We start from the raw sequence: 13,616 nt of genomic DNA on the forward strand, positions 1-13,616 counted from the left end.
CAGAGGAGGTAGTTGATGAATAGAATATAAAGGAGTACATACTACACTATGAAAATTATATTGAAAGTAGATTCGTCGTTCGTTCGAGGGAGCACATATGTAAACGGCCATCGAATACCAATTCTCTTGGTTGCAATCGTTTTCCCTCTAATGAATGAAGTCAAGAAATAATTGGCTTGTCTGATGCAGAATGTCATCGAGTTGGAAAGAAGCGGCGCGCTCGCTCAAACGTAGGTTTCTGAGGTAGAGTGATGGGAATAAGGGAAGAATGACTATTTAAGAAAGAAGATATCGAATTTTATGCTTGAGATAGATCCTCGAAAAGGAGAGGGAGAAAGAGAGAAAGAGAGAGAGAGAGAGAAAAAGAGAAGGGAAGAAGGTGTTGTTAAGATCGGCGAAAGCAAGGGCGAAGCAACCAACGAAAGCTATAAGAGGAAGAGAAACAGGGTGAAAATAGGGCTGGCGAGAGGGTAGCGTGACGTCATCGTTAAGGGGTTGCCCGGGCAACGAGAGTCGTCCGGCGCTTTTGGAAGCCGTGGCGCGTCGCCACCGGCGGCGTACCGTAAAAATCAATTTAGATGTCGGCTAGGAGAACAAGCTAGCTAGCGAGCTAGCTAGCTGGCTATCTAGCTAGCTAGCAAACGCTTGAACAAGAAAGCGAGCAAGGAAGCGAGCAAGGATCGACAGAGTTGACGGTAATCATCGACTCTAATTGTAAATTACATCTCGTCGACACTCGAAAAAAGTCAAACCGAGTCGAGTTTAGACGAAGCGAAGCGAGGCAAGAAGAGCCTAGGCGAGTGCATGGTTCTCGTCGAGGCGTCGAGCTTTACGCGGCTTTACCACCTCCCTCTTTATCTTTTTCTCTCTCTCTCTCTCTCTTTCTCTTTCTCTCTTTCTCTTTCTATCTCTCTACCTCTCATTCCCTCCACCTTTAACCTCCACCATTGCTACCGTCAGCGTCAACCACCACTGTGCCGCGCCACCGGCAGCAGCGGTAGCAGCGCAAGCACCGAAAGCTCGCCGAGTTCGGAAACGTTCCGGCAGTCGCGAGTGGTCAACTCGTTCGAGCGGGTTACGCAGAGAGAGAGAAAGAGAGAGAGAGAGAGGGAGAGGGAGGGAGAGGGAGAGAGCGAAAGAGGGAAAGAGAAAGACAGAGAGAGAAAGAGAGAGAGAGAGAGAGAGAGAGAGAGAGAGAGAGAGAGGAGAGACTCGTGCTTGCGATCGTGCCGCGCACTAAAGCACGTATTTCCGAGAGCGTGAGCTGAGACGCGCAAAGGCGAGAGAATTAGAACGCAAGAACGAAGAAGAAGAAGGACCAAGACGATTTTACGGGAAGAGGACGAGACGTGACGACACGAGACCAGACAAGACAAAATGAAAAGGTGTCGGTGACGCGGACGACAAATAATTTTCCAATCGAAAGACCGTACGACGACGCGACGACAAACGTATGGACGTCGAGAGGACAAAGAGGAGGAACGTTTTCACGATGCTTTCGGGCATGCGGAGCTTTCAGCTCTGACATGCGTCGGGAGAGGACTCAAGCTCGCCGACACTCCTGCCGCCGCCGCCGCCGTCGCTGCTGCTGCTGCTGTTGCTGCTGCTGTTGCCGCTGCTGCTGCTGCTGCTACCACTATTGTTGCTGCTATTCTTCTTCTTCTTCTACTACTAATAATATTACTACTATTACTACTACTACTACTACTACTACGTGCGCCGTCAAGTTTTCCTTCTACGAGGGTTTTCTTCAAAGGCAACGACGACGACGACGACGACGACGAGACCACGACGACCACGACGATATATCGTCGAATGAGAACCTCCTGGGGATATTCGGCTCGGTCGGAAATTCACGCGAGTGCTCGAAGACGCTTTTTCTAGGAGTTGCCCGATAGATCAAAACGCGGCGTCTCGACAGAAGAGAAATTTTCCTCTTCACGTTTTACTTCTATACTTCTTATTATTTTTCCGCGATATAATCAGCAACGTCTTTCGATACACCGATAACTACAGTTAATTACGTGGAAAAGCTACGATTAAAGAGAGAAAAAGAGAGAGAGAGAGAAGGAGAGATAAATTTTGCGCGCAATCCGTTTGAGCAATTTTACGATTGGAAGCTTATTGCTTTTCGTATGACGAACGGTTAATAAGACCGTTAGAAAGATAAAAATTGAATGAGAGAGAGAAGGAATAAGAAAGAAGGGCTCTCGTAATTTTAAACACACGCGTTTGAGCCCTTCGATTTATCTTTTTTCATTGTGCTACCAGACGCCGTCCTTCATCGTCGTTCTTCATATTTTGTATCCGTCGAGACACGCCGAATTATATATCTCGGCTGGTGGAATTAGTTTCAAAGGGTGCATAATATATAAAGATTTGTTCTTCTTATCGGTGATGATCCCAAAAAGAGCGTTGCTCTTTTTCGGCTGACCGCCAAGATCAGCTTTACTTTACCGGCTTTTCGCGCGAACAAAATACGCTACGTAAATATTAAACGACATTACGTATCGTACGAATCTTGTGCGATTAGTGCAAAAGCTTTCTCAAGTATGCTCTCGACGAGATCGAGGTGATGAGCGATATTATCACGAGTGAAATCCTACTTGATCTACGAGATCTCTAAGATCTAAAGATCTCTTCTCGTCCTGACGGAAGTTCAATGTGAAATTCTGAGTATTAAAAGACGATTCGTTCGAATATGACGTCCGTTTTCGTTACTATTATTTTTACGTGAACAGAGAAAGGTGAAAAAGAGGAAAGGTAGAGGAAGAGATTGCAGCTTGTCAGCTTGGTAATAGAGAATGTAGTCGAGAAGATAAGTATAGTAAACTATCAGAATCGAGGAAAGGACTCGTTTCGAGAATGCTGGAAGACGAGTTCCTCCAGTGTTTTCGAGAGTTTAGCTGGTCGAGTCTGTTCAGTTTAAGGACGAATCTTCGTCAAGGTTGGTCTTAATGCCTGAACGGTGTGACGATCGAAGAAGAACAAGAAGAAGAAGAAGAGGAAGAAGAAGAAGAAGAGAAGAAGAAATAAAGCAGAGGAGGAATGCAGTGGTACGATGTGGAGTTTCGAGGTCGATCTCGAGTATAATAGGATAGGGAATCGTGATATCGTCGTGGACGGCGTCGTTTTTGACGTTGTTCTCGTCGTTGACGGCGGACCCTTACCGTTGGGAAGAAAACATTGGCAGCTTTCGGACGCTTCCATTGTCGTCGATAACCTTGGTGAACGAGGAACGGCGAGCGAGAAGCATCCTCGAGCATATGATGTGTGTGAGCTTCGTTAAAGATTCTAGAAAGGATTTTTTAATAAAAAGCAGCAATTTTGGTGAGTTCGAGAAATAGTGATCGCAGGTGGTAGGTGATAAGAGGAAAGATAAAAGGAAGAAGAGCAAAAGAGGGAGAGAGAGAGAGAGACAGAGAGAGAGAGAGAAAGTGAGAAGGAGCGAAATAGAAAAGAAAGATTCCACCGTCGAGCATGGCCTCGGTGGCAGCGTGGCTGCCATTCGCCCGTGCGGCGGCGATCGGTTGGGTGCCGATCGCCACACACCCACTGCCACCGCCGCCGATACCAAAAGATCGTCGTAAAGCTGACGACGAAAAGCTCCTTATCAATGTAAGCGGCCGTAGATTCGAGACCTGGAGAAATACCCTCGAAAAGTATCCGGACACGTTGCTCGGTTCGAACGAGCGCGAGTTCTTTTACGACGAGGAGAGCAAAGAGTATTTTTTCGATCGCGATCCGGACATTTTTCGTCACATATTAAATTATTACAGAACCGGTAAACTCCATTATCCAAAGCACGAATGTCTTACGAGCTACGACGAGGAGCTCGCTTTCTTCGGCATTCTCCCGGATGTGATAGGCGACTGCTGTTACGAGGATTATCGCGATCGCAAACGCGAAAATGCGGAACGTCTGATGGACGACAAATTGAGCGAAAATGGCGATCAAAATCTTCAGCAGTTGCTCGATATAAGACAGAAAATGTGGCGGGCCTTTCAAAATCCGCACATCTCAACCGCGGCGTTGGTTTTCTATTACGTTACTGGTTTCTTCATTGCCGTGAGCGTGCTGGCGAACGTCGTGGAAACCGTACCATGCGGCAATAGACCGGGTCGCGCGGGTACACTTTCATGCGGCGAACGATACAAAATCGTGTTCTTTTGTCTCGATACAGCCTGCGTCATGATCTTCACCGCCGAATATTTGCTCAGGCTTTTCGCCGCGCCGAGTCGTTGTAAATTCGCGCGATCGGTGATGTCGATCATCGACGTAGTCGCCATACTGCCCTATTACATCGGTCTCGGTATAACTGATAACGACGACGTTTCCGGAGCTTTCGTAACGTTACGCGTATTTCGCGTATTTCGAATCTTCAAGTTCTCCAGGCACTCCCAGGGACTTAGGATTCTTGGTTACACCCTCAAATCCTGCGCATCCGAGCTTGGCTTCTTAGTATTTTCCCTCGCCATGGCCATCATCATTTTCGCTACCGTCATGTTCTACGCAGAGAAGAACGTCGACGGTACCAATTTCACTTCGATACCTGCTGCCTTCTGGTACACTATTGTTACGATGACTACGCTGGGGTAAGTTTTTCATTTTTTACTACCAACCTTCCGAATTTTTTATCCATGAAAAATTAAGAATTTTTTCCCCCAATAGGATTAACCATTAGTTAATGAAGTATTCAACTTATTAATATCCTTTCATGATATTCCACAAATGAAAATGTTTCTTTTTATCATCGTACAACAAGTGACGTTAATTATATACGATTTGAAATCTTTATATTAAAATATCGCGATCATGATATTAGTCCAGTAATAGAGTTATCTTTAAATCTAGGGAATCTACATATAATGAACAAGTAATTAATATTGTGATAGTTGTAGAAAGAATTGTTGATAAAAAAATAGATCAAGTATAGGTTTTTAAATTTGATTGAAGGAATCTAAGTGGATGGATCAATAGGTTCTTGTTTATTTCTGAAAATACGAATTCTTTCGCAAATATATGTTCGAGCGTATGCGTTTCATGGGAGAGAACGTACTGAACTTTAAAGTAATTGGCTCTGTGCAAAGCGCCTGAAGGCACCGCAAGCCGAGGTCTCAGAGATAATTTTAACGGAGTCTATTGTCAACCCTTTTATACCAAGGGGCTTTTGCATTTTGTTAAATTCTGCCGGAAAAAGCATCATTTCTAAAAGCTGTGAAGCGATTCCTTTATTTTTTTTTTTTTTTTTTCACGGTGTCAATTCTTCTTTTCTTTTAATTCTCATTTTTTTTTGTTCATTTAAATTTACATTTTCGACCAAAGTCGTATCTCTTAACTGACACTTTAGAAGAAAAAGAACTGAGAACTATATTTTCTACTTTTTCCCCCAAGTGATCGTTAACTATCCGTTCTTTTCTTTATAAGGTAAAGGGTAGATAAATGAAGAAAAAGGGAAGAAAACTAGTTTACCTTGCGGTAAAGTCATTTCTTTCTCCTTGCTCATTTATTTTCTCGAAGTAAATTTCCTGCACTTGGTCATCATATTGAAAGAATAAAGAGAGAAATAAATAGAAGCAACACTATTAATTCCTTCAGATGTACACTCTTTCGATTTTGAAGAGTTCTTCTAATCTTTATTGACGAGTAGTCGATAAAGTCTCTCTGAGAAAGCTGATCGCTTGAGCGCAAGTCTGGCCCCTTGATCGGCTTATTTTAACGTTGCAACGAATAGACGGATGACGAATTTACCCCCACGGTTTACATTTATCAATGATTTAATATAATGGATGTTTTATTTGATTTCAGAAAAATGTTTTAAGACAGTTAAGAAACAAAAAAATTCGCAACACTTTATTTTACACAGTTTTAACACATTAACTTAAATCTTATTTTACTATAAGAAACTTATTTTCTTGATGCGATTTTTGAAGGAACGTATCTAACGTGTAAAAAGAAAGAAAAAGAATTCGGTATACTTCTTTCGTTGTCCGTTTCATTAAAAAAGCGGAAGTACAAATTTATTTAACATACATATTATATGATGATGTATATATATACATATAAACACACAAGTTTCTGATTCGTGTCGTCGTCGTCGTCGTCGTCGTGAAAATCTATGTCAATGGCGTTTTGTTTCGTTTTCGCATGGACAGCTGACAATCAGACGCAACTTGAGTCATGCTGACGACGGCTTGCACCAACGCGTTTCAGAAATAGAATTCTCGATGGTCTATTAGTCTATCGGTAGGTAGCATTGTTCTGCCTCTCTTACCAAGACACGGTTTATTTATTCTAATCTCGTCGTAAAGATGACGAGTGAAATATTGTTTTTTCTTTGATTTTTTACTGATTACTTCTTCGTCTTTTTATATTTTCGAGTGTTTATTCGTTCAAAAGTTTGAACATTAAATAACATATCAAATAATTAATGTCTATAGACATGAAATGTTGTCTCGAGTAGACGATAAGAACGTGAAATAGTATTCTGATTGTAAAAATAACTTAGGGATAATATACTGTATGCATATTTATTAGTTGAAATTGAATTTCCATTACCGAGACTAGAAGACATTTGTTTTCCCAATTCGTATTCGTTTACTCGTCACAATAGTTTCATGTTAATTTATGGCATTAAAGATTAACCGATCAGTTTATACTTGACAAATGATACAGGTAGCACCATTTTTCGCGTGTTGGAGTATTACTTAGCTATCTTTCAGCTTGCGTGTCCAGCGGTGGCCAAGTTATTTCCTTCAAACTTTAACGAGGGCTATCAACAGGTGCCTCGGATCTTTCCTAGTGTTATTCTATGGTTGTGTGCTAGAAAAAACTACTATTTGCTCGATATTATCCCTGTTGTTCAATTTACTTTCTCAACTTATCAACAAAAAAGTACCATTATCTGGCTCTCAAAATAATTGAAACTAATTTATCGATTTATTTTCATAAATTCGTTTACTAAACATAAGCCTAACGATAATGATCGAGTCTTGCTTGATTGCAATTGAATTTGTTGATCAAACGTTCTACATTTCACATATATGCACTATCTATATATGTGTACGGATGAAAAAGATATTGAAGAATAATTGATTATACACCAAGTATGAAATGCATGCACGAAAGATTACTCAGATTCATATAGGTCGTAGTGAGAATAATCCACCAGGCGAATACATTGTCTCGTCTATGTACTATGCATAATTTGTCTGTAAATTCACTGTCGTAGTTGCTTTAGTAAATCGACTGGAATTTCGCTTCTGCGTACACCCATGTTCCTACACGATTTTGCTTACAATACCGAATATTCTCAAATGCATACATACGCGAGTACATGCATATATTTATTATTATATATTTATTATTATATATATTATTATATATTTATATATATATAAATAACATATAAATACAAATATATATAAATAATATATAAATAATATAATAATAATATATATATATATGTAAATACATAGGTCATTTTTATACTAACATATTCTTTTCTTTTTACTTAGATAAGGCATTCAAGATACGATAGTTTTTATCTAAATTTTTTCTTAATTCATAATTTTAATGAATTTTTTTTGTATACGATTGTAAACGTGAGTAGGTATGCGAGATAAGACAGTTGGAAGAATAGCGTGGGAGGTTCTAGCGTCAATAAATTGTGTGTGTGTGTGTACATGTCAAATCGGGCAATTGACAGACGAGGAAAGTATAGAATATTCTCAAGTTGTTATATGTATAATCGATACGAAGAGTGATGTTCATTTACTTACTAGAAATGTATATACTAAAGGGGTAAATGATAGTAGGAGGGGGAGTTCATTGTAAGACGCAAAGGAATAAAGACGTATTATATCAGCCCTTAAGTTTGAAGTACTTTACACGCTTTCTCTCTTACACGGTTATAATAATTTAATTGTCTAATTATGCGTCTGGATTGTATACCGTTAATATGCATCTCTTTAAAATATTTTAAAGAGATAACTAATTAGATTTAACTGTCATATATATAAATGATTTATTTATTATAAAGAAAGGATAAAAAAAAGATGATATAAAAATTTTACCATGAGATTTCCATTTCCTTTGTAATATTTAAACATACGCGAAATTTTTCTTATTGATAAATAACAAACGAATTCATGAATGCAGCTTTGTTTTATTCGTTCGTATGAAAAGCTTCCCCGTAGCTAGCGTGCTTATTCTTCCGTTGATTTTTAATGCACCACCATATTTGGTAGGAAGTGTGTGTATGAATATACTTGCATGAAATAATACGTCGTTGCATTGCGGTCACTCGGCCAAAGCTGTGCGGTGGCACGAGTTTTTTACCGCTATTTTCTTTCGATAATCTTTCCTAGGGGAATTATCACGTTCCCGTTGTCCCGCAGGGGTACATAGATAGATAGATAGATAGATATGTGTTCACGTACTTCTGCATAGTAGAGATAGAGAGGTAGATAGAAGTGGATGCGCTATTACGGATAAAAATATTTTTCCTTTCTTTTTTTTTTTTTTTTTTCTTTTTATATATCGTCTTGTACAGTGCCAATACCCACAGGAGCGAGCAACGTGAAAGCTATCCTGACTTTATCGACGAAAATACGATGCATATACTTTGTTGCATTCGTAAGCTATTCTACGTGCCTATCCTGGGGTCGTACAAAAAAAGGAAACAATGATGAATGGAAACGGCTTTATTTCTTAGCATGAAAAATATGCGAATTTTCGGTCATGCGAAAGAATCGATTTGTCTATTTTTTTTTCTTTTTTTCGTTAAAAATAAAAATATCACGACGAAGGTTTTTTTATCTTTTAAATTTGAGATATATATTTTTGATCGATCGAACGTTAAATTAATTTAATAGCCAAACGAGCTTTCTATTACATCTTTTCACGTTAGAATAACGATTCGAGAGGATTTAACGAGTTTCGGCTTAAATATGCTCAGCTTATCGTTGATTTTGATGGTTTCGGAGATACATGAATTTTCTAGCTTGACGCTGCGTTAAATCGTTTTAATCCTTCCTTCTCTCTTTCTCCTTTATTTATCAATTTATTTCCCTCTCGAAGTTTCGAAAATTTTCTCGATGACTTTGGATTAGCGAGTTGAAACGATATCTTGAACGGAGCGTCTCAAAATTCAATATACTAACTATATAAATTGAGATTAGATAAAGATTTTTCATCAAAAACAAGTAAAGGAAACATTAATTAAATTTTATTTAATATCTCATAAATAATAACAATTATAGAAAGTGTCTTCTATATAATGAGTATGTCTATTTCGGAATGACTTCAACAGTAAAAACAATTTGTGATATTTCTAGGATATTAAAAAGAATGAGAATCCATGGTGCGTTGCTTTGATTTTTGTTTGCAAGTAAATAAAACGTATTAAGATGTAAGAAAAATTAAATACAATATTACCACTTTTTTCTGTATAATTGATGTTTTACTAATATCTCAGATGATTTATTAGTTGCATAACGGAATAATCAAGTTTTTTCAGCTTCATGTTATTTGTCTAACCATTCTTGAGAATATTTGTATCGAATTTTGAAATATAATACAATATCGTGGTACTATGTAATACACATTAGGACATGCGTGTGTAAACATACACGTGCAGCCACACATACACACTCTGACCATCACGCACACGTGTAAACTTTAGAAATGTATCCAACCTCTCACCGTGAATCGATTGTAATTTTGGTTTCTTCCCATATACTATCGATGAAGGTTATGTAGTAGAAAAAAGAGGAGAGTGATAGAAAAGATAAAGAAAAGGTGAGAGATAAGGTGGTGAGAAAAAAGGGATGATACGAAGAGGATACGCCAACTGGAAAATTCCCAAGGTCTGACCATTCGATTGGGTATTGAAACTTCGAGCCTCGAATCAAATTCTTCTTATCTTGATGAAAAAAAGTAAAACGAATGGGGAGAAAAAAAGAGACGGAGATGCCGAAAAGGGGGTTGAATAAGAAATAGAGAAAAGTAAGGAAGAAATCGGGGAAGTAAAAAGCACAAGAATTTGTGAAACGTACCTTTTACTACCGAGAACTTTGAGAAGAAAACTTTCTTATTCGCCGTTAAGATTATTTACTTATCGTTTTATCTATAATTTTACTTTCTGTATATCGGAGGGCCAATCGATCGATCCGAACCGAACGAACCAAACCGAACCGAACCGAACCGAGTTGAAAAGAAAGCAAGCGTTCATGCATTTGTGAGAAAGAATGCATGTACAATAAATCGTTTAATAAAATATTAGTGAGAAAAGAGTAAGCCACAATCGATTTCGATATCTTTAGCTATTCTTTGGTGGACGACTCTTGGTCGTGCCAGATATTAGATGTTTTTTGGCTTACGTGAATACGAAACCTATACCAACATACCAATAAGATATCCAAACCAGTAGACTAGTGGTATACCACCCACATACCGATAGAATGCTTTGGTATACCTTGGTACGTATAGTAGCATACCGTTCTAATACCAATTTGTATGCGTGTTTCTCGTGCATTGTACTCTAGCATGTTTCGTAGCAACGTTTCATAGGCTTGCCAAAAAATACTTGTTGTACCATTTGTATCTTGGGACAGACTTGTATGCATTATAGGCTCCGTATAGAAAAACATTCTCCTACGTCTTCCCAAATAATAAATTCTTATATACACACCATTTCTTACACGGTCTTAAAATTGTGCATTTGTATATGTTTGTGTGTGTTATCAAACTTATCTACTTTATGAATACATAAGAGTTACGAGACATGTTAAATTATAAAACGCGAAAAAGAACATTTTATTTGAAAAGGATTAATTATTTGAGAGTATGAAATTCTTCTTCGAATAATATTTAAAGTATCAAATTCTGTAGCAACAGAATGCCATGCTAGCTATTCCCACGGGTTCAACGGAGTGTTAACTTGGAACTGGAATAACTGGAATATCTTAGGTATAAAATAATATATTTATGTACTAAAGAACGCATGACACGTCAGAATCCTCTCGTTGCTTTGTGTTTCGTATATTATATTAATTATTGTAAAAATTCAAGTATTCCATTGTACCGAATTCCTTATGGTTATGTATTAATGTAAGCCCTTTTTTTCTCATAACTATGTGTTATATCTCATATTCTATCTCTTTTACTCATAAAGGTTTTAACAACACGTACTTACGTCGTTTTCACCACAGGGGGGAGGGTAAATCGAAGTTCCATGGCTTCGTAGGGATGAAAAGAGATAAAGGTAAAGGAAAGCGAGCAGAGAAACGGCTGGCCAGAAAATAACCTGGTAATTTTCCAGTTATCTGCGACCATAATCGTGCAATTTTAATGCCCATGGGAAAACGAGCAACGGTCTGTGTTACGTCCGTTCGTGAATTGGGTAGACTTCGCTTGACGACTTGATTTTTATCCCAAAAAATCGGCTATTAAAGTTACCGACATAGTCATAACCATAAGTCATAAACCTCAAATTATTTCTGCGTCAGATAGTAATAAGATATAATAGTAGTGGATATTTCACAATAAAATTTTTACATATATATGTGTTATTTTGTGATTTAAATAAAATTCAAAAAGAAATTAGAATCCTCTATACGCAATATGGATAATAATAAGCCAAAAAAATAAAAATTGTGATTTGAAGAGAGTAACAAGAAAGTGACAGTACTTATTTATCTATTGCAAATTTATTATATCTATTATATAAAAATGATCATTATTATTTCTATACTAATTATACTCATATCTTTTATGAAGCATGTTAAAAAGTACGATTTATTTATTTCTCGACAGATCGATAATCCAAAATTCATAGAGTAACATTATTTATAAACGTAACCATGCAATTTATATCTTTTTAAATTCTTCCAATACGTACGTCACAGTTTCCGAATTTATCAATGTCAAAAATTGATAATACACAAACTACTTTTTCTCCTTTTTTTTTTTTTTTCTAAACAGCAGAAACCTGACTCGAGATTTTGCGGTCGAAATTGGCCGATATCAAGGGTAGTTTTTAAAGGAAAGCGCGGTGGTTTATGGGGAACGTAGTTGAGCGAGGAAAAAAGTTCGTTGCGTGTCGGATTTAACAGTATTTTGGCATTATGCCAATCACTGTCGAAAATACGAGGCGTGGCAGAGTGTTTGTAGATCGTCTTTGTTCTATGCTTTTTTATTGTTTCACCGTTGTGTTTCAGGATACTTTTATTTCATCTACAATTACGTTCAAATCTATCTTTTATCTATTTAACAACCAGAATATATACATACATCTTATGTTTGCATTCTCACGTTACATTCGATAACTCATATCTCGTTTCGAAAATCCTATCTTCTTTCATCTCTCTCTCTCTCTTTCTTTATTCAACTTTGTTACCTATGATTTTTACATACGTATAAATGTAAATAATATATATATATATCTATTTCTCTTTACTTTGTAAATTTACTCAGAGCTTCTCGTAGCAACATTGTGCCACTTTCCATTCAATGATTTGTTTGGTACGATCAATTTCGATGGTGTGTGCTTAACGATTACGCTTATGGTCATGGCTTAGGGGCTTCTCTACGTATATACATTTTATATCTCTTTCTATAGACGAGGTACAAGTGTGATACAGGATCCTGTTAATGGACAGGTCAATGAGGACGAAACATCGCGAGATAACGCTATTTCACGATCATTTGTGCACGTAACCTCATTTAATCGACTTCCCTTTGTTGAAGATTTTCTTCACGTATTTATTTATTCTCTTCTTTTTCATCATTCCATTGAATTCCATTATCACTTCGTTCGAAATTTCTATTAAATAACATTTTTCCTCGAAATTAGACATTTTTTAATCATAATTCTTATTAAAAAATTACAAGGGAAAAAGATAGAAGCGAAATAAATTTGTTGCTTATTCGTTTTTAAATCCGATAAAGTTGTTTGTAAAAACAAGAAAACAGGAAATTAATTTTTTTTTTTTTCACTCGAACAGTCGAAAGATTCCCGAGAAATAAAAGGAAAGCAAATTGAAATTTACTTAAGTAAATTTTCATCCCTTGGACTTTCTTCTTTTTGGATTCTCAAATTTACGCTTTTAAATTACTTTCTTTTAAGACAACAGTTTTCTAATCCTATCGTTTCTTTCCCGTGGATTTAATTATCTTTTTATAAATAACATCGTCGTCAGTATTTATTCCCTACATATTTTTCAATTAAAAAATATAATGGTTTGACACTGCTATTAATGCCGAATTATATTTTTCAAGCTTTTTCCTTTTTGTAACTTTTTATTTGCTTAATGTACACTTGCTTTCCTTTTACTTTTTTTTTTTCTTTTACCTAATACTATTATTTCGTCTCTTCTACTTTTACTTAAAATTAGAATATTTTGACTTGAGGATCGTTTATAACAGTAGTCCGAGATAATAAGAATACTTTTCTAATGATTTTTAGATTAAATTAAAATTTTCAAAAGTTTTTCTCTTAGTCTACACAATTTTAAAAGATAACAGATTAAGATTTGCGCATGTGCAATATTTATTTTTAATTATTTGCATATCATAAACAATTTAGGTTGCATCCTTAGATGAATCATCTTGTA

The 13,616-nt window shown here is 36.9% G+C and overlaps 1 protein-coding gene and 1 long non-coding RNA gene across 5 annotated transcripts in view; both read left to right on the plus strand.

The window, feature by feature from the left end:
- The window catches only part of LOC122514491, a 779,718-nt gene that overhangs the window by 171,878 nt on the left and 594,224 nt on the right, over positions 1–13,616 (plus strand). The window lies entirely within an intron of this gene.
- LOC122514474 (potassium voltage-gated channel protein Shal) overlaps positions 1,636–13,616 on the plus strand; it is a 95,848-nt gene continuing 83,867 nt past the window's right edge. For all 4 annotated transcript variants that reach the window (XM_043631345.1, XM_043631344.1, XM_043631346.1 and 1 more), the window contains exon 1: positions 1,636–4,595. In XM_043631345.1, coding sequence (XP_043487280.1) covers positions 3,481–4,595 — 1,115 coding nt within the window. In that variant the 5' untranslated portion in view covers positions 1,636–3,480. The remainder of the gene's footprint in view (positions 4,596–13,616) is intronic.

The sequence above is a fragment of the Polistes fuscatus genome, unplaced genomic scaffold, assembly GCF_010416935.1.
Source record: "Polistes fuscatus isolate 324 unplaced genomic scaffold, CU_Pfus_HIC Scaffold15, whole genome shotgun sequence".
Lineage (NCBI taxonomy): Eukaryota > Metazoa > Arthropoda > Insecta > Hymenoptera > Vespidae > Polistes > Polistes fuscatus.